Source organism: Phocoena phocoena, chromosome 3 (assembly GCF_963924675.1).
Source record: "Phocoena phocoena chromosome 3, mPhoPho1.1, whole genome shotgun sequence".
Classification (NCBI taxonomy): Eukaryota; Metazoa; Chordata; class Mammalia; order Artiodactyla; family Phocoenidae; genus Phocoena; species Phocoena phocoena.
The window spans coordinates 63,998,247-64,022,845 of record NC_089221.1 but is presented as its reverse complement, the minus strand read 5'-3'; the positions used below and the strand labels follow the sequence as shown (position 1 = coordinate 64,022,845).

At 42.2% G+C, this 24,599-nt stretch overlaps 1 protein-coding gene across 1 annotated transcript in view; it reads left to right on the top strand.

Annotated features, from left to right (window-relative positions):
- SERINC5 (serine incorporator 5) overlaps positions 1-24,599 on the top strand; it is an 83,275-nt gene that overhangs the window by 50,402 nt on the left and 8,274 nt on the right. Inside the window, exons 6-11 of the mRNA XM_065873665.1 lie at positions 7,328-7,506; positions 7,975-8,057; positions 9,508-9,601; positions 15,179-15,390; positions 16,913-17,008; positions 19,520-19,646. Of these exons, the coding sequence (XP_065729737.1) occupies positions 7,328-7,506; positions 7,975-8,057; positions 9,508-9,601; positions 15,179-15,390; positions 16,913-17,008; positions 19,520-19,646 (791 nt within the window). The remainder of the gene's footprint in view (positions 1-7,327; positions 7,507-7,974; positions 8,058-9,507; positions 9,602-15,178; positions 15,391-16,912; positions 17,009-19,519; positions 19,647-24,599) is intronic.

Genomic DNA, 24,599 nt, shown 5'->3' with positions numbered 1-24,599 from the left:
AATGCTCTACATGTGCAGAGAGAGACATGCACAATATGGGAACTAACCATTGTACATTGTTTATAAGAGTGAAAACTTAGAAACAATGTAAATGTCTGCCACTAGCATCACAGAAACTAAATTATGATTGGTCTGGGTTGTGGATTTCTGTATAGTAGTTAAAAAGGATGCAAATAGATTTATGTGTTGAACGTGCAACAATCTGTGAGACGTAATGAGAGGGGAATAACACAGCAAAGGGCCTAAAAGGATACACATGAAAGTGTGACAATGGTTCCCTCTGAGAAGCAGTCAGGTTAGGGTTGGAGTAATGATGGGCAAGGAGATTCAGTTATCTGTATCTGTTATAATTTACATTTTCTTTGGCAATGAGAATATAATTATGTATTGCTTGTATAATTGTAAATAAATATATTTTAGAATGATGCTTGGACTCTTATGTTTGCAGTTAGATTTCTTGAAAGCAGGGGTGAAAGGACTGCTGGGTTCAGTTCCTGCCCGCTACCCAGCCCTCCTGACTGTCTCCTCTGCTCAGCCTTCAGCCATCAGTCTGGCTTCTGCCCGCATCTGCTCGAGAGAATATTCTGATCACTGCCCCAGATGACTCTGTTGGCAAATCCAATCTGCGTCGTCATCGCATTGGTGGTATTTGACACACTCTGCTTCTTGAAAGCCTCCCTCAACTTCTCTCTGGTTCTGTACCTTTTCAGTTTCTTCCTTGGTTTTTTTCCCCTTCGTCCCAGTAGTCCCCAAATGTTTGTATTCCCCAGCATTCTGGGCTGTTCCCACCTGTCTCCCTCCCCCTCCTCTACCCACATTCCTCTCCAGGTGAGTTTATTTACTCCACTGAGTGCCTCCTTTGCCATCTCTGCTGGTCACTACCAAGTCCTTCTCTCTAGTCCTGCTATCTTTCTGTAGCACTGCATCCTTGCTTAGCCATCTGCCCACATTTCCCCCGGATACTGGCCGCCTGTCGTTCAGTGAATGACTGCCCCTCCATCCTGAAACCGCTCTTCTGTGATTCCTATCCACTGCTGGGCCGCCATCCAACCAACTGCCAAGCTAGGAACTGGGAATCTTAGTTCTGGGTTCCTCTGCCTTTCTTCCTAGGCCCCATCAAATCAGCACACGGGACCTGTCTATTCCACGGAACCTGTCTATTCCACGGCCCCAATCCCCACTGCCATTGCCTAATTGAAGATTTATATGAGTTTTCGCTGGGATTAACTCTTATCTCTCCTTCAAGATTAATAACTGGCGTGATTCTTGTTAGTACGTTCTGCCTTCATGTTACCTTAATTCCCTGAGCAGATCGACGTTAGCTGTCGCCTGCTTCCCTCCGGAGGAAGAGCCCTTCGTGCCATCATTATTAGTCAGTTCTCTGCAAGTTGTCTTGTTTGGGTTGAAAGCTTATTATTTAAAGTTTGGTTGGAGTTGTTTTCTAACTGTCTAATCATATTTGGGGTGGTTTGATCCTGACGAAATGCTCATGGTGGAGGAGAAGCTGTGAGCACCAGTGCTGTCTCTGTCTTGCATGCTTCCGAGATTCTGGGGAGTTACTATTTGGGGATGTTAAGTTCCTGATGGCAGAGGTGGCAGGGTCAAATAAAACCAGGCTCGGTGAAATTTTAGTTCCCCTTATGGCTTTTAATAATGGCACAATGTAGACTTTTCTTTAATAATGGCACAATGTAGACTTTTCTTGTAAAAATGTCTAGAAACCCGAACAAAAGAGATGTGAGATTGTTACTGTTTTTAAAAATAGCACCCCCCCCCAAAAAAAAAGGGCCTCAAAGGTAATAATTTACAGAGAAATGAGCCTTGGTTGCTAGAGGCCGCTGAGGGGAGGATGGAAGTGGATCTTAATGTTCCCTGTTTCACAGCTCCTGTCCGTGGGTGGGTAACAGACAGGCATCACTCTCATGGACACTGGAGTTTTTCCACAGACAAAAAGAAATTGTCTTAGAAAGTTTGAAAATAAGTGGAATATCAAAAAGGGGAGAGGGTCTCGATTCTGAAATTCATTTCAAGTAAGAGATACTAAACAGAACCTACAGACATGGTTCTTCTAGGTTCTATGGTATCACTCCTGCTCAGCTGCCCAAAGCTTTCTCTGCAGCTTGGTTTCATTCAATGCCCTAAAAATTTGATGTAATGAACTGTAAGACTCATTCGCTTTGCTAATATGCCATTTTCTCATCTCTCCCAAATAATATTTCAATATTATAGGAACACGCCGCTCCTTTTCCTCTTCATTTCTGTAAGAAACACTCCCAAATTCTATACTTTATTTCTAAGTTTGCAGCATGTGGGCCCCTGGCCAACTAGACCTGTAAGCCTTTCTATAGCTCTTCCATTGTTTGTTTATATTTATCTACCTGAGATTGAAATTGTTTTGGAGGCATAGCTAGCCTCTCTTCTATATAGATGAGTTACAGGGATTTTCTAGCTTCCATGTCTTTGAACTTAATACTTGTGTTGATGTTTCAAAATGTCTTCCCTGATTTGGGAGTTCAGACGTGTTTTCTTTTGGGCGGCAACTAGGTCTCTGAAAGATAGGTAGTGAGCACTGTTTTTTAGAACTCAGTTCTTATACAGGCATACCTTGTTTTGTTGTCCTTTATTGCACTTCTGCAAATACTGCGTTTTTTACAAATTAAAGGTTTGTGGGAATGCTGCATCTAGAAGTCTATTGGTGCCATTTTCTCAACAGCATTGTTCACTTCATGTCTCTGTCACACTTTGGTAATTCTCACGATATTTCAAACTTTTTCATTATTACATTTGTTATGTGATCAGTGATCTTTGATGTTACTGCCATGACTCACCAAAGGCTCAGATGATGGTTAGTGTTCTTTTAGCAATAAAATATTCTTTAATTAAGGTCTATACACTGCTTTTTTTTTTTTTAAAGAAAAACACATAGTGCCATTGCACACTAAATAGACTGCAGTGTAGTATAAACATAATTTTTATATGCACTGGGAAACCAAAAGATTTGTGTGACTCACTTTATTGAGACATTTGCTTTATTGCAGTGGTCTGGAACTGAACCCACAATATCTCTCATGTATGCCTATATATATGTGCCAGGGAAGGATTCATCTTATTGAAAGTTACCCGGTACGGTTGTCTTTTGTTATCTGTGGGGGATTGGTTCCAGGATGCTATCGGATACCAAATCCACCAATGCTCAAGTACCTTACATAAAATGACATGGTATATTACTTAAGCACATCCTCTTATATTCTTTAAATCATCGCTAGATTATTTATAATATCTAATACTATGTAGATAGTTACTGGTACATGACAAATTCAAGTTTCACTTTTTGGAGCTTCCTGAAAAATAAAAAAATTTTAAAAAATATTTTCCATTTGTGGTTAGTTGAATCCACAGATGCAGAACTGGCAGATATGGGGGTCCAACTGTAACTTTCAATATGAATCCTTTGTAAAGTGAATAGAGCATCTACTGAGTTCTAAGATGTTCATGTCCCCCCATGTTTAAATCAGTATGCATCAACCCGTCAGGGGTTCATGTAATGTGCCTAACTCCCTCCCCGAGAAGTTCTTTTTATAAAATAGTACCTTAGAGTTAAGGAAGTTTACTTAATGGCTACTATGGATTAGGAACTGTGATGAGCACTTTTTACAACGATTCACTGATTTAATTCTCAGGGTTGGAAGTCCATGTGAGCTTTTTATTCTTCCTGATAATTTGTGGCTCTGAGTTTTGTTGCTTGAGGCTTGTGGGGAAACCGTTGCCCTTGGGTCTGTACAGAACCAACACAGATGCAGCGTCCTTGGATGTCCAGAACCAGACGTAAGAGGTAACACCCTTAGCAGGCCTGTCCCCTCTACCCCATGGTGTGGAATCTGTGTGTAATGTATGTTTTCTTTTTCTAAAACCGGGATGGAGCTTGGAACAGCAAATATTTAATCAGAGCAGATTCCCCTCGCAAAATCCTGCCAGCTTGTTCAACTCGGAGATTCTTTGCCAAAAAATATTCACCACGTACTGAAGGCTAAATGACTAAGTCACCCACAGAGCATAAAGCAGGTCTTAGTATTTGAGCAGGGGGTTGTTTGCCTACTGATATTTTGGATGAAGTATGCAGTGCCACATACGCACCCTTTGATGAGCCTAAGGGCCTCTGGCAGTAAACAAGGGTTTTAGGGGAGGGGGGATTTGTGGGGGATGGTAGGGTAGGCGGTCAGGCCTGCTGGCAGTAACGTTCTTCTTGAACTGATCTGAGAAGAAGAGAGAAGTGGCTGTGGGGTAGGGAGGTGGAGAAGAGTCTAATCGGGAAAGATGGGCTGGTGTAGACGAAAGGGATGCTGCCACGCACGTGTTACAGTGGAAGTGAGGGCAGCGGTGTGCAGCAGGGATTAGCTTTGCTGATAGAGTGGGACACGGAAGGGAGGGAAAGGAAGAGTTCCATGAATATTACAGAACAGTAAATCCCATATGAACAAAACAGGAGTGAGTGAGGCGGCATGGCGCCTCCTTTTACAGATTTAATGCAGTGTTACCTCCTTATTATCGGTACCATTCATACGGGTGCAGCTTTTGTTTCCTGCTAGAGGCTCTGAAACGTTCACTTGTGTGGCATCCCCCATTACTTCAGTATATGAGGATCTTAACCATGTGAGTTTGCTCACTCACTGTGAAACACTGCTAAAAGTTCAAGGTCCTTCAGAAGGCCCTTCCTGACTTCTCGTTACCTGTGTGGGGGCACTTCCTGTATCCTGTATCCTTATCGCTATATTGAAGCAATTTCCAGACCAGCCGTTCTCACTGGGATGCTCCAAGGCGCTTCCAACCCTATATGTTAAAAGCAAACTCCCGATCTGTTCTTTTCAGTTCCACTCTTCGTCCTCTGCCAACCCTACTCCCCCACCACCCCAAACAGCTTTAATAAAGCAGAAGAGGGGCTTCCCTGGTGGCGCAGTGGTTGAGAGTCCGCCTGCCGATGCAGGGGACACGGGTTCGTGCCCCGGTCCGGGAGGATCCCACGTGCCGCCGAGCGGCTGGGCCCGTGAGCCATGGCCGCTGGGCCTGCGCGTCCGGAGCCTGTGCTCCGCGACGGGAGAGGCCACAACAGCGAGAGGCCCGCGTACCGCAAAAAAAATAAAATAAAATAAAGCAGAAGAGAACCCTCCCCCCATCCTTCACTTTTCTCGCCATCCCTACAGTCCTGCTAACTATGACTTCTAGCCACACAATTTCTGTTTTCTCTGCGAGTAGTTTACCTTCTTCGATTGTTATCTGGACTGTTAATCCAGTGGCCCTCTAATTTATCCTCCTGCCTCAAACCTATCCCTTTCCCATATGTTCTCCACTCTGCAGCCAAAGGCATTCCAGCTTAAATAGTTGTTTCCCTTACAGGGTGGGAGCCAGACTCCTTAGCATGGCATACACCTGGCCCTTCCCACCAAGACCCTTCCTTCTTTTGAGCTTCATCTCTTCCCAAGGAATGCTTTTTTAGCATACATATGTCCCATGCAATATTTAGTCTAAGTATGTCCCAAGTGTTGTTATATTAAAAAATTAGTTATTATTTATCCAAAATTTAAATTTAACTAGACATTCTGTATTTCATTAGGCTTAGTATTTTACCTGGCTTGCTCAAAAATATAGTAGTGTCTCTCTTTATGCATTTATTTCTTGCTCTGATCAAAAAGAAATTGGAGTTGCAGGAACTTGCTGACTGCAAAATATTTGGCATTTCTTTATGAAATCTTTTTGTTTTTTTTGGCTGTGCCACGTAGCATGCAGGATCTTAGTTCCTCGACCAGGGATCAGACCCGTGTCCCCTGCAGTGGAAGTGCGGAGCATAACCCCTGGACTGCCAGGGAAGTCGCATGAAATCTTTTGTAGCTATTCATGGAAATGGAGCTATCCTAATAGGGTCTCAGTATTAGTGCTTTTTTGCCTGAGACACTAATTTTGAAAAACATGCTTTGTTTGGAAAAGCATGTTTGAGATTCAGGTATAGTAATGATTGCAGCTCTTTTCTGAGGGAGGGAACCCTCGTGGAGGAAGATGAACTGCAGTTAAGTGTAGTCTTCCTTCTGTTTATGGAAATCTTAATAACCTCCACTGTTGTTGTTTCTTTAGGATATTTTCTGGAGAAGAAACTAAATTATCATGCTTCAGTTTTACCTCTAGTTTTATGTCATTTTTTTCCTGGGTTTTTTTTTTTTTTTTTGTCTTGTGAGTAAAGGCTGTACTGTGATTTTCAACTTATTTTCTGTTCTAAAGAGTGTTCAGCTTTGATGTTGGTAAGAAGCAAGTTTTTTTTTTTTAACACTGACTAAATCTTTATTTTCTGACATTAATAGAAACGTGCTGCTTGTTCTCATAATGTAAGATTTTAATTATTCTGATAATGTAAGTGGGTTTTACATTAAAACCTTCTAATTGTACTAGAATAAACCATTATCAACATTTATCAGAAGATTAAGGTCCGTAAATAAAGAGCTCCAGTGGATCAAGAAAAAAAATCCAATTAACTGCCAATTCACAGAGAATAATACAAATGGCCATAAATTTAAGAAAAGATGTGAACCTTACTAGTAATGAGGAAGACGGACATTAAAACAAGATAGTGGTTTTTAACCTTTAAATTTGGTGCTCAGGTTGGGAATGTGAGCAGTCTCAAATATTACTGGTAGGATGTAAAGGCAGCCTTTAAAAGTGTGATTTGACTTTATCTCTTGAAATTTTAAAATGTAGATACTACTTGACCCACTGATTTCATTTCCAGGTCAGGAGCTTATCCTATATAAATAATGGCAAATGTGCAATTATTCTCCATATTTATGCATTTCAAGAAAAATGTACCTGTGGGACTTCCCTGGTGGTCCAGTGGGTAAGTCTCTGAGCTCCCAATGCAGGAGGCCTGGGTTCGATCCCTGGTTGGGGAACTAGATCCCACAGGCCGCAACTAAGACATCTGCAGGCCGCAGCGATAGATTCCGCGTGCAGCGACTAAGACCGGAGCAGCAAAAATGAATGAATGAATGAATAAAGAAAAATATACCTGTGTATTATAAGTATCATTTTTTAAAACTCTGATGCTGGATTTCAGAATTCATTAGGAGTAGGTGGAGGTGGAGTGGTATGTTATGAGCACTATATTTTTAAGAAAGATTCAGAGAAAGAAAGAGGTCTTTGGAAGAGAGACTTTCTTCTCAGTCTTAATTTCTCTCTGCACATGGTGTATTTCATATTGGATTTTGACTTGTAGGCTGAAAGAACACTCCATTGGCAGCCCTTCTTTTCCTAGTTTTAACAAATTACTTTTTCTCTTTTTCTTCAGATCCCTTTTTTCGAAGATATGTGTAAAGGCATTAAAGCTGGCGACACCTGTGAGAAGCTGGTGGGGTATTCTGCGGTATATAGAGTCTGTTTTGGAATGGCCTGTTTCTTCTTTATATTCTGCCTCCTGACCTTGAAAATCAACAACAGTAAAAGTTGTAGAGCCTATATTCACAATGGGTGAGTCTTTGTGGGGATCCTTTCACCCTTCCTTATATTCAGAGCAACATTCCAGGACCTCTTCCACTCTTCAGACCCTCTGACTGCTTTCCTCTAGTTGAAATTGTTGACACTGATTTTAGAGAAGGTGGAACTTATACTTACCACACAGTGGCCTAAGAACTGGAATCCTATTTGTAACACCTGGTACCATAATGAGAAATGCATTGGAGATAAGAGTTTATTTCTTGTACCAAGAGCTTCCCCCAGGTCACTTCCACCCCTGCAACAAAATGGTCTTGCATAATCAGAGGCCACACCGAAGTCTGTCTAATTATGGGAAAAGGCAGTCTCCAGTCACTTAATTACTTCCCCTCCATTTGGAGAGAACAGAATCGTGAATTGACACGCTTACCTCTAAGAGGTCTTTTGTCCTTCCTTGAATATCATTTAAATACATTTCCTTTTTTTTTTTTTCTTCCCCTCCAGCTTTTGGTTCTTTAAACTTCTGCTGTTGGGGGCCATGTGCTCAGGAGCCTTCTTCATTCCAGATCAGGAGACCTTTCTAAATGGTACAAATGGGGTATTGGGGGGTATCTATTTATTGTGTTTTTATTCACTTTGTAAAACTGTTCGAAAGCGTAGTCCAGGGTGCCTTTGATATTGTAGGTTACTAACTTTCTTGTAGCTTAAAAAAAAAAAAAAATCCTACCTCAGCTGCCCATACTTCACCCACCCTCTGTACTTCCTACCACCCCACCCCCCCCCCCCCCCCCACCTCCACTTCTCCCTCCCTGGGAGGGGTGAGAGGACCTTTAGTTACTCTACCGGTTGAAGAATTGAAATTAAGGTTATTAGCCTGAAGGGAAAATGAAGCACTTAAAACTTGATTGAAAACTAGTTTAGCATGTCAGCGTGACCCAGGGAGACCTTGTTCTTTCTGAGCACTGCACACAAACCCAAGGCTTCTTAGCAGCTTTAAATCTGCTGTAGCTATAATGGGGTAAGAAAGGCATCCTCCAGACCACTTCTAAACTTGCCTTATGTGAAACTGTACAACACTGAATTATATTCCTTATCGATAGAACCTACCAAAGTTATTTAATATAATGCATTCAATCATAGCTGAAACAAGGGTCCCTTCTTCATATGAGGTAGGGAGGAGAAAAAAAGCCTGAGTTTTAGAGGTTCAGAACACTGTTCAGACCCAAATGGATTCACTTTCCTTATTAAGATAGTAAAAATACTCACATTGTGAATAAGGAACAGCCATAGTCCCTCAAATAGCCACACATCAGGCTCCAGCTAGTTTCTTAGGGTCATACCGGTTTTATGTACTCCTTCAGGAAGTTGTATCCAAGTTGTCTTTTTACCTAAAATACTGGTAACTAGTTTTCTATTCTCCACAGAGGTCCTTGTATATATTAGAATAATATACTTAGAATGGGACAGGACCTAGCTGTCCATCCTCTAGCACAGCTCAGTTGTATTATAGACAACCCAGAGATGTGATGCGCTTATCCAAGGTTTGGGCTTCTCTGTGGCCAAGCCAGAAGTAGAACCTGAGTCCGTGGCCCCCCATGTGAACCTCATTTCCTCACTGGACATTGGTGGGTCTCCGGTAAAATTTGAATCCTTGGTTTTTCTGGCATCGTGTGATTTTACTTTTAAATTGAGGGTCATTGTTGATTTTATGAATTACTGCATCTGTTAGGATATCTGGCATTTATTTATAGCATGGAGGTGAAGCTTGGATGCTGTGGTGCCAGATTGCCTGTGTTCACATCCCAGCCCCACCCTTTACTGGCTATGGGACCTTGTCAACTTACGTGTAGACTCTCAGTTTTTCTCATCTGTATAGTGGGGGTAATAGTAGTACCCACCTTGTAGGGTTGTGTGGGAATTAAATGTGTTACTGGTACAGGGAGCCTGCAGTAAAAATTAACTGTAGTCATTACTCTCTTTTGAGTTAAAGACTCGGGACAGTCACCTCATCTCCTTTCGGACGGTCTTCTTTTGCAGCCTGGCGCTATGTGGGAGCCATCGGAGGCTTCCTGTTCATAGGCATCCAGCTCCTCTTACTTGTGGAGTTTGCACATAAATGGAACAAGAACTGGTATGTGCCTTTATGGAGAGCTTCCACGTGAACTCACTCTCTGACTCAGAAAGTGCCCATTGTTGAAATGAGCTCTTTCTTCCCCGAGTTGTATTGCCAGGAATTAGCAGCCTGCTTACACCAAAAACAATTTTTGCTTGTTCTCTCCCTTCCCTCCTGCTATTTGGACCTCTTCATTTACTCCTCTCCCATACTGTTTTTCTCGCCTTTCTACTTTTCCTTTTTCGACTTCATTTCTTTTCACTCTTTGGCTCTCTTTTCCCTGCATCCTCTCATTTGGGCTCTAAGACTTAGCCACACTCAACCCCACGGCTGGCACCTCGCAGCCCCTGCTCCGTGCTTGCGTTAGTGGCTGAAAATTTGGGTAGGCTATATCTTAGGCTCCCATCCTTAGGAGATTAAAAAGAAAAAAGTACTTTGGAGCTGGAGGTTCAATGTTCTGCAAAGAATATTCAATGAAATAGTGATTTTCTTTTTAAAAAAATTTTTGTTCCTTCTCAGCTGCCTAGGAGGGGAAGGACCCCTTCATTAGGAAGATCTGTTGTTCTACCTTAGAAAGCCTCCCCGACTTTAAAAAAAATACAGACCCTTTTTAAGTGCCTTGAAAATAGAATTCACATCCTAGAATACATGGGGAATGCCAAACTATTAATGGCTCGTTTTATTTCTTGCTGAGCCACATTGAGGAAGTGACAGCTAGACAGGGGTCCAGCTCCTTCGGTGCTAAGGTTGACTCTCTTTGTGACTCTGGGCAAAGCACTGAAGTGCTCTTACTTTACTTATAAAATATGAATGAAAATAACTGCCTGCTATATCCAGTAAGGCTTTTGTAATTTTGTAGATTTTGTAGGCATCATGTTATTTTGTACTGTTTGGGCGGGTATCTGAAAGTTCTATATGAATGTGAATTTTATTTTTTATTTTGGACAAAACAAAATATACTGTCCAAATTCTCTCAAAACACTTTTCATCGTGATTATATTCCTCAGCTTGGTAGTAGTAGTAGTTGTTTTGTTTTGGTCTTGTTTTTTTGAAAATCGAATCATGAGATGCCTGAGTGAAAAGATAGGTTAAACATTTTATTATTTGGTAAATATTGGAGTAAGCACCCAAATACCAATTTAAAAATGTTTGCAGCACATTGAATAGTCATACAGGTAGCACTACAGGCGTGTTTTGGTATTTTTTCAAATCTTTATTTTGGGGGGGGGGGCGGGTGCCGCGCTGCGCGGCATGTGGGAATCTTAGCTCCCTGACCTGGGATTGAGCCCGTGCCCCCTGCATTGGAAGTGCAGAGTCGTAACCACTGGACTGCCGTGGAACTCCCCTCAAATTTTAATCTCTATGATAATACAGATTTCTAGGTCTGAGTACATATATAAGTTTATTATTGCATGCTGTCCTGCATTTTGAGTCATCCCTGAAACCTAGTATGTTTGGGGCTTCTACTAGATCTTGTTTCGAGGCAGCAAAGTTTTCCTAAAGATAAGTCAAATGGTTGACTATAGTTTTATGTGACCCTGTTCTCAGTTATGCAGAAGAAATATGCACAGTAAGTTGGAAATGCATTTTAATTGATTAAATACCATTCTTTCCATTGATGATGATTCTTTTTTTGGGGGGGGCGGGGGGCGCTATACCATGTGGCTTGTGGAATTTTAGTTCCCAGACCAGGGATCAAACCTGGGCTCTTGGCAGTAAAAACATGGAATCCTAACCACTGGACTACCAGGGAATTCCCTGGTGATTCTTACGTACTTTCATTCTGAATTTTTTATTTGACAAAAGGAATGCATCACACTTTTTTCTAAAATTTTTACAAATAAACTTCGAGTAAGGAACTTATGATAAAATATTAATATCTTTGATACTGAGTGCCTGACTTGCCCATTAAATAGTATGCTTCCTTGAGAATACTTGTGCTTTTTTACTCTGACTTTAATGTTTTGATTGATTCTGAAGCCATTTTCTGGGACTAATTATCGATGCCAAGTTTTAACGGGCATTTTGGAAGAGTTTGATTGCTTTAAAAACTTTCCAGAAACCACCCAATAGGAATGGCTTAAGAGCTTTGCAACGATTGATGTTGCTGTTGTCCCGGCTTTGAGGCCAGTGTCCCAATAAAATCTCTTCTGTCCACATACTCACAGCTGGTTGGTCTGCCTAAAATTAGGATTAAGCTAGGAAATGTACAAGTATTGTTATTTTTATGTAAATTCATCTAATTTAGTTTAAGAGTTTGTCCGAGCAAAAATTGATTCAAATTGGGCACCCTCCAATCTGGCAGATAGAAAGGAGCTCCGAGGAGCTGTACAAAATAAAAGACGTTTATAGGCAGCAGAGAGCAGGGACAAGGAAGTTATATTAGGCAAAAAAGCAGGTTGGTTATTGTGAGGTAACTTCCCTTCAGGGGATGGCAGGCATCTACCAGTTAGGTGACATAACTAGTGCTAATCAGGGGATTCCTGATTGACTGGTTTAAGATTCTGTTTCTGGGAGAGCTGAAACTCTAAGTTGTGTTGGTTTGGTGATGTGGGGCTTAGCATAAGCGACTCCTTTCTAAGCCTGTTGTCTTGTTTTTGACACTTTCTAGGTCAATTTTTATAATTTGAAGCATCAGTTCTATATAAAAACTGAAATAACAAAAAGTAAACAGTATATTTAGGTGTTTCTTTTTTGGAGGGAGTTGCATTTTTTTTAAATAATTAATTAATTTTTATTTCTTTTGGCTGCATTGGGTCTTTAGTTGCGGTGAGTGGGGGCTACTCTTCGTTGCGGTGCACGGGCTTCTCATTGCGGTGGCTTCTCTTGTTGTGGAGCACGGGCTCTGGGCACACAGGCTCAGCAGTTGTGGCTCACGGACTCTACAGCATAGGCTCAGTAGTTGTGGTGCACGGGCTTAGTTGCTCCGCGGCACGTGGAATCTTCCCGGACCAGGGCTTGAACCCACGTACCCTGCATTGGCAGGCAGATTCTTAACTACTGCGCCACCAGGGAAGCCCTATTTAGGTGTTTCTAATAAAGACCCATTTTCTAGATTTTATTTATTTATTTATTACATTTTATGGATTTTAAATTAATGTTGTTGGGTTTTGTTTACTCCTAACCCTCACCTGAAGCCTGAGCCCAGACATCTTTCCTAACCTGATAACCTGCTTGCTTCTGTGTCCATACACTCCTCCCCACTGCCCGGTCTTTTTCTAATCTCCATCCAAGTGCTTCTTATTGAGCACTGATTCAAAATTTTTGGAGTATTAACTGTGTGCCGGGCACCAAGAGTATAAAGATAATAAGTCACAGCACTTATTTGGGGTGTCTATAGAAGATGTCATTGGGAGGACCAACTGAGTCTGGAGCAGCAGGAATCACAGCCACTCTGCCACCATTGCTGCATCCAGTTATCCTCTGACAGTTGGCAGTCCTTGCACCAATATTCATTAAGCACCTATTATTTGCCGGGCACTCGACAGTAGGAGAGCAGCAGTGAATGCAACCGTGTCCTGCTCTGTGGAGCTTACATTCTCCTGGGGAGAGGGGGGAAAGATAATCAACTTATAATCAAGCAAATACGTACTAGGTTCAATGGTGAAAAGTACTCTGGAGAAAAAGAAAGGGTGTGGGAGTTGGGGTGAGCAGAGCAGGGAAAGGCTTTCATGACGAGGTGTGAGGGAGACGAAGGAAGTTGGGGAGAGCCTAAGGTAGGATCGTGCTGGCTTCTTTAAGGGGCACAGGGACATCCACTGTGGCTGGACCCCAGTGGTGAGGGAAGGGTGCAAGCCACATGGTAGCAGCAGTCAGATTCTGATGTAGTCTGAAGTTGGAAGCAGTGGAATTTGCTGCTGGGGATGGCGTGGTGGGGAGAGGAGAGGAGCAGGGAGAGAAAAAGACAGCAGTCAAGAGCAACTGCAATTCTTTAATCTCCCCCCACCCCCACCCCTAATGGGAAGAATGGAATTGCCATGTTCTGAGGTTGGGAAGATCACAGAAGAGCACGTTTGGGGATGGAGGTTTGAATATTGGGAAGTTAATCTGGACCTGCCAAGTTTGACATGCAGATTAGACCTCCAAGCAGAGACGTTAACAGTTGGATAATAGGAGCCTGGAGTTGAGGGGAGAGATTAGGGTTGAAGATTTAACCTTGGGAATCTAAGCATAAATTAACTGTTAAGAAAGTCCTTCTTATAGTAATAACATAGCCCAAAAGACTAGTGAGGAAACAGCTGGACCCCACCTACACACTGGTCAGCAGTGTTCACCTTTTTCTACTTAATCCGTTTTCTCTCCCTGTCGTCAATGACCATTTGGCTCCTTCCTTTCTCTAGTTTCATTTTCTCTTCATTTGCTTTGTGTGCCTTCCCTGTTAGAATAACTCTGTGGTCCTCGGAGCACCTGGCTCCGTTTCAGGAATATGATGGTCATTGTCATTTTGGCCTTTCCTCCCTGTTTTCTTTGTCTCCGGGCTGCAGTAACTTCATAATTGAAACATTTTAGCTGGGTTGCTTGAACACTCTCCAGCTTTGTGAAGACAGTAAGTATGTTGCTTTCTCTGTGAAGGTTTGTGAGAGTGTGGTTACAAAGGGCAATTGAATCGTAAGGCAGATGACAGTGATTCAGTCCATCCCCCTGTTGTTCTGTCCTCTTCATCTAGCATCAATAAGCCCTCTTTTCTTTGTTCTGAACGGTTTCTGTAGATTGTTAAATCACTACTTATTTCTCCCATCCCTTTATTAATGTTTACATAAACCAGAGGGCACATTAACCTCCTCTTTTAGATTCTTTATTGTAAATCCCATTAAAATTTCTACTCTTTTCCCGGCTGATTTTATTCTCCACCCCACCCCACCCCCCCTTTTTTTTTTTGGCCGTGCTGCGAGGCTTGCGGGATCTTAGTTCCCCAACCAGGAATTGAACCTGGGCCCCTGGCAGTGAGAGCACTGAGTCCTAACCACTGGACCACCAGGGAATTCCTGTCTTCACTTTTTCTAATGTCAAACTTCTCCTTAATCATACCTGGCATTGTTTGGGAGAAGCAGTACTGGTACAGATTCTCCTTTTCAGTGCAGAGACGGAAGAGCTGAGGTCAGCCAGTCTTTCTCCGGGTGAAGTTCATTTGCTTCTCTCTCCCTAAAGGGAAGATGAGTGTCAGCAGGAACTGCAGCACTTGGCTAAGAGACTGGCACCTCCAGGCTCTGTGTTTATGGGGAAAACTCCAACTCCAGCAAAGAGCCACTTTTTAATACTGCCAAAACCTGTCTCGGGGTAATTGACATCCAGAACGGGGAAGCTAGAATAAAGTCTGTGGTGTATTCATTTTAGCTGATGAATACACTTGAGTCAAAGATGGAATTTTATCAGTGTTTAGAAAAAATTCTATCCTTGAGCCAAGAAGTTTTTGCATATTTACCTGTACCTTCTAGCTTCTAGTGGGTAAAATGATAGGCCTTCTGGATAACTCATTACTATGGGCTGGGGCCTGATAGCATTAGTGAATAATGCCTGAGGGATGATAGATGCTGTCGGAGAATCAACTGACCTGTCTTCTCTCCCCTTGCTCTTCTCCACTTCCTGGAGAAACAGGACCGCAGGCACAGCTAGCAACAAGCTGTGGTACGCCTCTCTGTCCCTGGTGACTCTCATCATGTACTCCATCGCCACGGGAGGCTTGATTTTGATGGCAGTGTTTTATACACAGAAAGATGGTTGCCTGGAAAATAAAATTCTTCTGGGGGTAAACGGAGGCCTGTGTCTGCTTATTTCAGTGGTAGCCATCTCACCCTGTGTCCAAAATCGTAAGCACAGTTTTTTTTCCATTCTTCCTTATTCATATTATAAATGTCTTTGAGCAACACCCCTCCCTTTTTGGAAATTATGGTCATTCCTTAATTTACCATGGGTGGGTCAGCAATAGGAAAGGTGGGACCCCAGTGTCCCTTTCATGCCCCACACTGGGGCAAATGTGATAGTCACGCATGCCTTGTGCCCAAGATTTGAGTGTAATGAAGCCAATAAATAAGGAGATAGATGTTGCCATTACATAATGTACTACAAGGAGCCTTTCAATGGAAAACACCTTTAGTGGATACTCAGCTCTTCCCTGTGATCTCTGTGTAAAACTTGAATGAGTGAGAGGGCTACGGAAGGAGCTGGTCTGGGACTCATCTTTCACTTAAGACCCCTGTGGACCACAAATTGAGGACAGCGTGGTCCCAGAGTCAGGAAGCAGGAAATCTGATCCTGGCTCTGCCAGCAGCTAGCTCCGGGAGCTAACCGTTCTCATACCCCAATCCTTCCTCTGCAAAGCCAACAGAAACTTGTGAGCCTGATCTTGCTCATGGTTGTTCCAAAGCTAAAAGGAAGAGATGATGGAAGTTCATTATTGAAATTGAGATGGTTATTACTCCTCCAGTTCCTTTAATCAATTAAGAATTTCCTAAAGCATTAGTATTCAGATTAAAATGTTCTTTGGGTTAAATCCTACTTTTTGAAATAGTTATAATATTTTGAAATATTTGGTTTAATGCCATTAATTGTTAAGGTGAGTCTTATTCCCATGCCAAAGAGCAACATTATAAAAGGGCCTATTTTTTACCTTTATTGGTCATTATAATTTAATAATTATAACTCTGGGAATAAATTTAATCAAATGGAAGACTGGGCGAAACTAAATCCTTTTATGTCTGCAGGTGGTTGAAAATTTCACCAAAAAAAGGATAAATCCCTTTTATCACATCTTGGTTACTCTTCAACCATCCGAACAGTTTAAGTATTGTAACATTGAAGCCCTTTTCCCAGTGAATGCTCAGTCCCATAGCCTTCTTCTTTGGTTTGGACCAGCTCTGGTATTCCCAAAGGATTTTTTGTCCATTGACAGATATGAGCTTTCTCCCCATCTGGAATCCAGGCCCTCCCTATAAAATCCATCATTTACCCCACTAAACTATGTGATCTCACAAATAACAATGGTAAATTTTCTTTGGAGGTTTTGTGATTTAAGAACTAATGTTATGAACCTTACGGAGACCAGGCAATATGTTTCAGTACAGCTGTAGTTATTATCAAAATAGGGTGTTGGGAGAGAACTCGGTAGAACTTGTCATCTCTAAAACAGCAGTTAGGTTCAGTGTATCACTCCCCGCCCCGCCCCCTCCCCAAATGTTTTGGTGTCATCTGAGAAACACATTACGTACCTCTTCTTACGTTGAAGGGTGGGGCTCCAAGTTGGAGGGATATCATTTGGGGGAGACCTGTTTTTTTAAGGCACATATGCTTTCTTATCATTGATTTAAAACACTGTCTCTTCTCATTCTCCAGGACAGCCGCACTCTGGGTTACTGCAGTCGGGTCTCATCAGCTGCTACGTCACGTATCTCACGTTCTCAGCTCTGTCCAGCAAACCTGTAGAAGTAGGTAAGCCAGCTTGTTAGGGAGCCTGTGCTTGCAGGATGAATGTTGTCATTTTTGGAGTGAGCACTATGTCTCTGTGAGCTATCGTTTAAGTATCAGGGATACGACACATCAAAATAGAGAGATGATCTAGACTTCTTCATTAAATGAGGTCCTCAACATGGGATATGAACATGAAACTTCCTTCTCCTGAGTCTTCCTGCTGTTCAGGAAAGACGTGAACTAAGGAGGGCTGTTGAGTTTGCTTCGACGCCTAATCTGCATTTTCCTGCTCAGAAATACTCAAATGTTCAAGAAATAATCAAAAATATTCAAGAAAAAATTTTTTGCTCTATTTTTTTAATTATTATTTTTAGATGGTTATTAATTTTCTTTAGGTGATCATTTCTCTGACTGTAACAGAGAGTAGAAAGAGCATGGGAGTGGATCTGCCACTTAAGTAACTTGTATGAAGTCACTTTTCTCTCCCTAGATATCTCGCCTTTAAAATAAGATTTTTTTTTTTTGGTTGCATCTGGTCTTTGTTGCTGCATGCGGGGCTTTCTCTAGTTGCAGGAGCGGGGGCTGCTCTTTCTTGTGGTGCGTGGGCTTCTCACTGTGGTGGCTTCTCTTGTTGCGGAGCACGGGCTCTAAGCGCGCGGGCTTCAGTAGTTGTGGTGTTCAGGCTCAGTAGTTGTGGCTCACGGGCTCTAGAGCACAGGCTCAGTAGTTGTGGCGCACGGACTTAGTTGCTCCGTGGCATGTGGGATCCTCCCGGACCGGGGCTCGATCCTGTGTCCCCTGCATTAGCAGGTGGATTCTTAACCATTGCGCCACCAGGGAATCCCCTAAAATAAGAATTTTAATTATTATTTTAAGAAGATAATTAAATAAAATTCTTCTTTTATAGGGTGGTTTTTAAGATTTCAATGAGTATGTGTGTGTATGTAAGTATAAGTACAGTTCCTGGCGTGTAGTAGGTGCTATATAAAGCGTGCCTATTATTCTTGTAGAGTGGTTGGAATGAATATTTGAGAACTATAAAAGCACTATTATATTATAAGCTTTCCCAGTAAAGGACCAAATTTTCTTGTGTTGATTTCCAAACTCATTATATTTCATCATCTTTATCACTTTTGTGATCTATAAATGTGTATATAAATGTATACTCATATACATGTGAGTATGTTTGGGTACATTTTATCTTATATACATCAGGTGAAATACATGTACTCTCTTTTCTCTAGAATAGAAAATTGAAGTTGTTTTCCTTTTTTAAATTTAGAAAGCAAATGCAAAGATAATTTGAAACTTTTAACATATACATGTACTACATATGGGTCTTGCCTTTATAGCTATTTATAGTACAATGCAAATATAATTGTACATCTTATATTAAGTATAGTCTATCCTGGATATTTTTTTTTTAAATCTCTCTTGACTCTAAGTTTATTTAAGTCTACTCTATTTAAGACTTTTATGAGTGTTTTGACTGTTTATGTATTAATCTCTGTTTTTAACTTAACGGGGGTTTTGGTTACAACATTTTTCTTTTTAATGGCAGGTATCACTTAAATACAGAAAAAAACTTTTATTTTTAATTTTGGGTGGTACTACTTAAATAGCAAAGTTCATATTTTGGTCAGTTTTGTAAAGAAAATTTTCATTGGCCTAAGAATAAAGATTCCTTAAACCACAGCACACACAGTTTACAGTTTCAAGTGGGAGCACCAGTAATAATTTTAGTCCAACTTTAAACTCTTAGAATGTGCATGTTTGTAAAATGGTTTCTAGCCTGTTATTTTATGTTTATGTTCCTTATTTTGGGGCAGAGTTGGCAAACAGACCCAGCTTGGGTGTTCAAAATTGAAGACTCTGTGATAGATAAAAAGTAAACGACTAGTGATGGTAATATGATCCAAATCTTTGTTATGTAGCCTCTCACAATTTTTTTTTTTTTTTTTTGCCTCTCACAATTTTTTAAAGCTCTAGACCACTTGAGGAGGTTCCCAGGTTACAGCCGTAAGATGTCATGACTGTCCTATTACCAACAGTAAAATGACTTCTCATCTGGGTGGAGGCTGTCGGCCAGATAGCAGTTCCTGCAGGTTCCTGTTTGATGTAATAGTCTTGACACTCCTCCAGGGAGGATAGACATGGAGGATGCTCTCAGTATCCTGCACGCTACCTGCCAATCAACTGCCCAATCAACTGAAAAATGACCTAAGTTTACTCTTTACTATCGTTTGAATGGTACTGAAAAATAGCACGACTCTTAGAAAGTCCTGGGACTGAAGATCCCTTTAGCACTAAGCTGGAACCCGAGGGTCTTGCTCCGAGAGGCTTCCTAGGTGGCAGAGGGTGCTTCACAGTAGTGACAATCTAGTCTGAGCCGAGTGGGACAGTAGAGGAGAAGCTTCCAGTGCTGAGTCTTCAGTGTTCTGCACTGCATGAATTTTCCCAAAGTGAATGCATCCCTGAGTTACAGCGGGCTTTTCTAATGTGGCTCTGATTCCTTTCCCTTTTCTTCACAAGTTCTAGATCAACATGGGAAGAATGTCACCATCTGCGTGCCTGACTTTGGTCAGGACCTGTACAGAGACAAAAACTTGGTTGCTGGACTGGGTACCACTCTGTTGTGTGCGTGCATCTTGTATTCCTGGTAAGTTTCAGGAGTTACCTAAGGCCATCTTTGCAGACTTTAAAAGTATAAGAGGAGAATTTAAATACGTTTTGGCGGTATGAGGCAGCCAAACAAATACCATCTGAGGAACAGGGAAAATGTAGCCTGAAGTAAAAAGGTGGTATTACAGCATGCAATCTAGGTGTTCGGACTTCATTTGCCTAACTTGTATTTCTATGTGGTAAATAAAATAAATATATATGGTACGTTGCAATGCTTTAACAGACAGTTGAGTGCTACTTGCTAAAGCATTTTTGGAGGGTAAGGGAGCACAAAGTGAGGAAGAAGTGGAATGTGCCAGAATGTTTTGGCAACTTTCTACTCCAGCGGAAATATCGTTTGTTCTCTTGTTGATGGAAAGAGTACAAAGTACTCCATGCACAGTCATTTTGTGCTTGGTCCAGGAAAGACAGGAAACATCCCTTTTCTTTTATGCTAAAACCCACATTGCTATTAAGGAGGCGAAGTCATTCCTCCAAAAGTAAGTGTGATACATAAACAGGCTGTGTTGCAGATGCTTGGGGTGAGGTTTATTCCACCTTCAAAATCTGTAGAAGATACGAGAAGGAGAAAAGTAAAGGGTAGGAATGATAAGTTTCTTACTTCAGGTACATATTTCACTGATGATCAAGCTTCCCTTTGACAGTAACCCTTTCATGTTTAGGTTTTACTTCTGTGTTTTACATTTCGTTTGTTATATTTCTTCTTTATTTTTATTTAAAAAAAAAAAATATATATATATATGTATATTTATTTATTTATTTATTTTGGTTATGCTGGGTCTTAGTTGCGGCATACGGGATCTTCGTTGCGGCATGTGGGCTCTTAGTTGTGGCATGCATGCGGGATCTAGTTCCCCAACCAGGGATCGAACCTGGGCCCCCTGCATTGAGAGCATGGAGTCTTACTCACCGGACCACCAGGGAAGTCCCTCGTTTGTTATATTTCAGTGTCTAAAAATTTCAGCTAGTCACAGGCACGTGGTAATCTTCCTCTGGCCAAAACTGTACTATCCTGGTGGTGATAGCTTGTATAAATAGAATGTCTCTCAGAGCATGTTGGCTTTTTCTCTTAGAGCTTCTAACACCCCCTAATGCCACAGAGAGGGACCAACAGACATAGACGACAGACGTAGACAAGAGAACTGAGTTTTATAAAGCACGTGTTCACAGTCATGCATCAAGCTTTCAAACGCGTGCAAGCTCTCAGCCTGTCTGTGATGTGGTGACAGCCTTTCCATGATGCAGCAGAAGGGACTGTGGTGACCGGTTTCTGGCCTTGCACCGTTATTCCATACTTGTTCACTGATTCGGGCCCTCATCAATGAATGTTTTCAGGAAAGCCATAAAGGCCACCCACATTTTAATGCTGATTCTCAGCCCTTCCTTTCTTAAGTTTTTCCTTCCTGAGTCTGTTATTGTTGGGCTTTGGGGAGAAGTGTCAGCAACATGGCTAATTTTGCAATTTGTCACTCACATTTTTTTCTGTATTGGTAAATCCAGTGAGGAGAAAGTAGGTTACTAAACTATAAGTGTAGAATATTCCATTTTTAAAATAAAATATAGTTGTATTTACACATGTAGAAAAACTCCTGGAAGGAGATAAACCAAGCTTGTAAGAGTGGTGGTATTAGGGATAATGTTTTTTTCTAAAAAAAAAAATTTTTTTTTTTTTTTTTTTTTTACAATGAGCTAGTGTTTCTTTTGTTTGTGCTATCAGAAAAAAAAAGGCTGTAAAGATATTGGATACAATAAAATCATGTGTTTTTTGAGTTGCTGAATGCCTAATCCTGCATGATAAAAAATGTTTGTGCCCTTAGATAAAAATAGGGCATAGATTTGCTATAAGCCCATCAATGGAAAAGATGGCAAAAATGCTATTTAATGTGCTGATGGAACTGCCACCAGTGGTGTTGGTTTGTGGTGTGGAATTTCCACCCTGTTAGATTTTCACTGCCACCCTTGAGTGAGAAATGATGAATAAAACATTGCTCCTTTTGGAATTTAGAGGCACTTTAGTGGAGGTTGGTATGGTCTAATCTGATATTCCCAAAAGATAACAAATTTCAAAGCTGACAGCTGCTACTTAACATCTGTCTAAATGCCAGTAACAAAGTGTCCTCCCCTCGCCTCCTGGTACACGGGCCTCTCACTGGTGTGACCTCTCCCGTTGCGGAGCACAGGCTCTGGACGCGCAGGCTCAGTGACCATGGCTTACGAGCCCAGCCGCTCTGCGGCATGTGGGATCTTCCCGGACCGGGGCGCGAACCTGTGTCCCCTGCATCGGCAGGCGGACTCCCAACCACTGCGCCACCAGGGAAGCCCAACAAACATTTTTGAATGCTGGTAATCAAACTGCAAAACCATAGTGTGCAAAGGAACGAGGAGACAGAAAACAGCAGCCACACCGAGTGGAGATGAGGAGTAGCCAGGCAGCTCCAGGGTATTGGTGTAACACATGGCGTGGACACACTGCCTGGTGATGACAGGTGATTCCTCAGGGGTCAGTGAAGTGCTGCACAGGGTGGGGTGAGGGTGTCTGAGTGACTGATGTTTGCTCTGATTACCCACCACAGCTCCAGGAGGAATGGGCTTTGAGAACTTTATACCAAGCATCTTGGAGCTCAAGGGGTACTGAGTTCAGCCTAGGAGGGCCTTGAACAGGGAGGTGTGAGAGGCAACCCAATTAGGAGTGTTTCAAATCTTGACTTTCCTAGACTCAGAGGATTGAGAGATTGGAAGATACTACAGAAGGAGGCTGCACTGCCTGGGCGAAAACTGTCATTTGAAGATGATTGCAGGAATATCTAGAATTCTCCATAGACTCTGTAGGAAGCCAGAAGATTGGGTGGTGTGTGCGTTGAAGGGAGAAGAAATCACCTGTTTTCAATGGAAGTCCAGGATTGCTTGGGATTGGGGTTAACTTTTTTTGGTAAGATCTTAGAGGCTCACTGTGCTATGTTCTCACCCAACTGGAGTCTCCTCACCCCCGACACACTCTCTCTCTCTCTCTCTCTCTCTCTCTCTCTCTCTCTCTCTCTCTCAAACACTTCTTTAGGAGACTCTCATGATGACCTCCAGTCTCAGTTTCTGGCTCTCTGTCCCAAGTCCTGCTTCTGGGCACTCACTATGAGGATGTTTTTTTACTCTTGGCTGTCTTAGCTTGGAAGAAGGGCTCAGCCAAAACTCACTCGCCAGCTTTCCAACTGAGGCTGCCCTTTCTCCCAAAGCCTCTTCTACTGTACCCAGGCATTATGCTGTAAAGCAATGTCACAGCCCGGACCCCGTCAGGAGTCCCCCGATGGCTCTTCTATAAGCGGGTGCCCCTGTACCCGCTTAGGCTGGATCCTTGCTGTCATAGGCCCTGGCCTCCTCCAGCTATTCCTTAAGTCCCTCCTTGGTCTCTAGATTTTGACTGAAATTGTTATTCTGTTGGATTCAAGTTCACAAACTGTCAGATGAGACAGGATCATGGAGTCGATCAAGTTCAGTTCCCTCTTGGAAATTCTCTGACGGTCCAGTGGTTAGGACTCTGTCCTTTCATTGCCGACAGCCCAGGTTTCATCCCTGGTTGGGAAGCTAAGATCCCACAAGCTGTGCACCCCACGCCCACCCCCCAAAAAAAAGAAAAGTTCAATTCCCTCATTGTACACATAAGGAAAATTGACATGTGAAGACTGCTCCTATATTTCTCCCCCAGTTCAGGAAACCTTTCCTTACATCTCCTTTGCTGGCATATTGGGAGAGACAGCTTCATAGTCATTCCCCCCCCCCCCCCCGAAGACTTGGAGTAAGGTCCTTCACTTAGGTGGAACAATCAGCTGGATGACTTGCATAATTGCATCATTAGGAGGCATTTGTGCTGTAAAATGTTTCCCGGCTATTTCAGTTTTGGCTATGCTTAAGAGAAAAAAAATAACTCTTTTTTCAGCTGTCTTAGGAATTTGAGAACAAAATTGGAAAAACTAAGAATCTTTAATAAAGGTCAAACAACTTGCTAGTTCCAAATGGGACATTTCACAACACTATAGCAGACCATATGGAAATAGGTGCAAGATTGGTAAGATGGCACTGGAGAGATTGGTTTAAATGGAGAAAAGTTGGCAAATCAAGGAGGGTTATCTATTCTTTTGGTGTGTTCTGGACCTACTGCTTTTATTTAAGAAGGGGGTGGGGGGAGTACCTTTTGGGAATCCTGTTACTGCCTAACCTGCCAGCTAGAAGTTTTCATGTCTCTGCATCAGGAACATGTTGAGGACCCCTTTCCACCAACTCTGGTTTCCACTGGGAACATAACTGAACTTGATTATACCAAGTCTGAGAACAGTCACAGGATCTCTCAAGGGCCCTGTAAGTTTGTCGGGGGCAGAATCTGTGGTCTCCGATAGGAAAGTCTGGACGTGTTGTCTAGAGATTTTCTGTGACCAAGTGGAGTTTGGCCAGTTCCCGAACCGCTGAAGCAGATGTGGAGGGGCACCTGCATTGCAAATCATTCTTCCAATATGGAAGAGATTCTGGGCATGACAGAGGTTGGGAGGGGTTGGGGGTAGCAGGGAGGCGTTTTTTTTTTTTTGGTTGTCACAACAACTGCAAGATGCCCCTGGCTTTTGGTGAGAGAGGGCTCAAGATAGTAAACAAATAAGGTGATTAGACCTTCTCTGTCCACTGAAGCATTGTCCCAACCAAATGCTGTCAGGCTCCTCCCACCCCCACAGGAAGTACTGGGTTAAAGTCACTCAGGCCTTAGCCCTGGAAGGGAAGAGGTTATGGATAATCCGGGAATTGTTGTCTTGTGCTGACCAGATGGGTCTTAGTAATAGCCAGAGTGCAGACAATAAGAATTTCCTAGGCTTTTAAAGAGTTTGTAAAAACAATATTTTCTCAGTAATTTTAAGAAGAGTGTTTTGTGAGTAAAGGCCATGATTGATAAAGA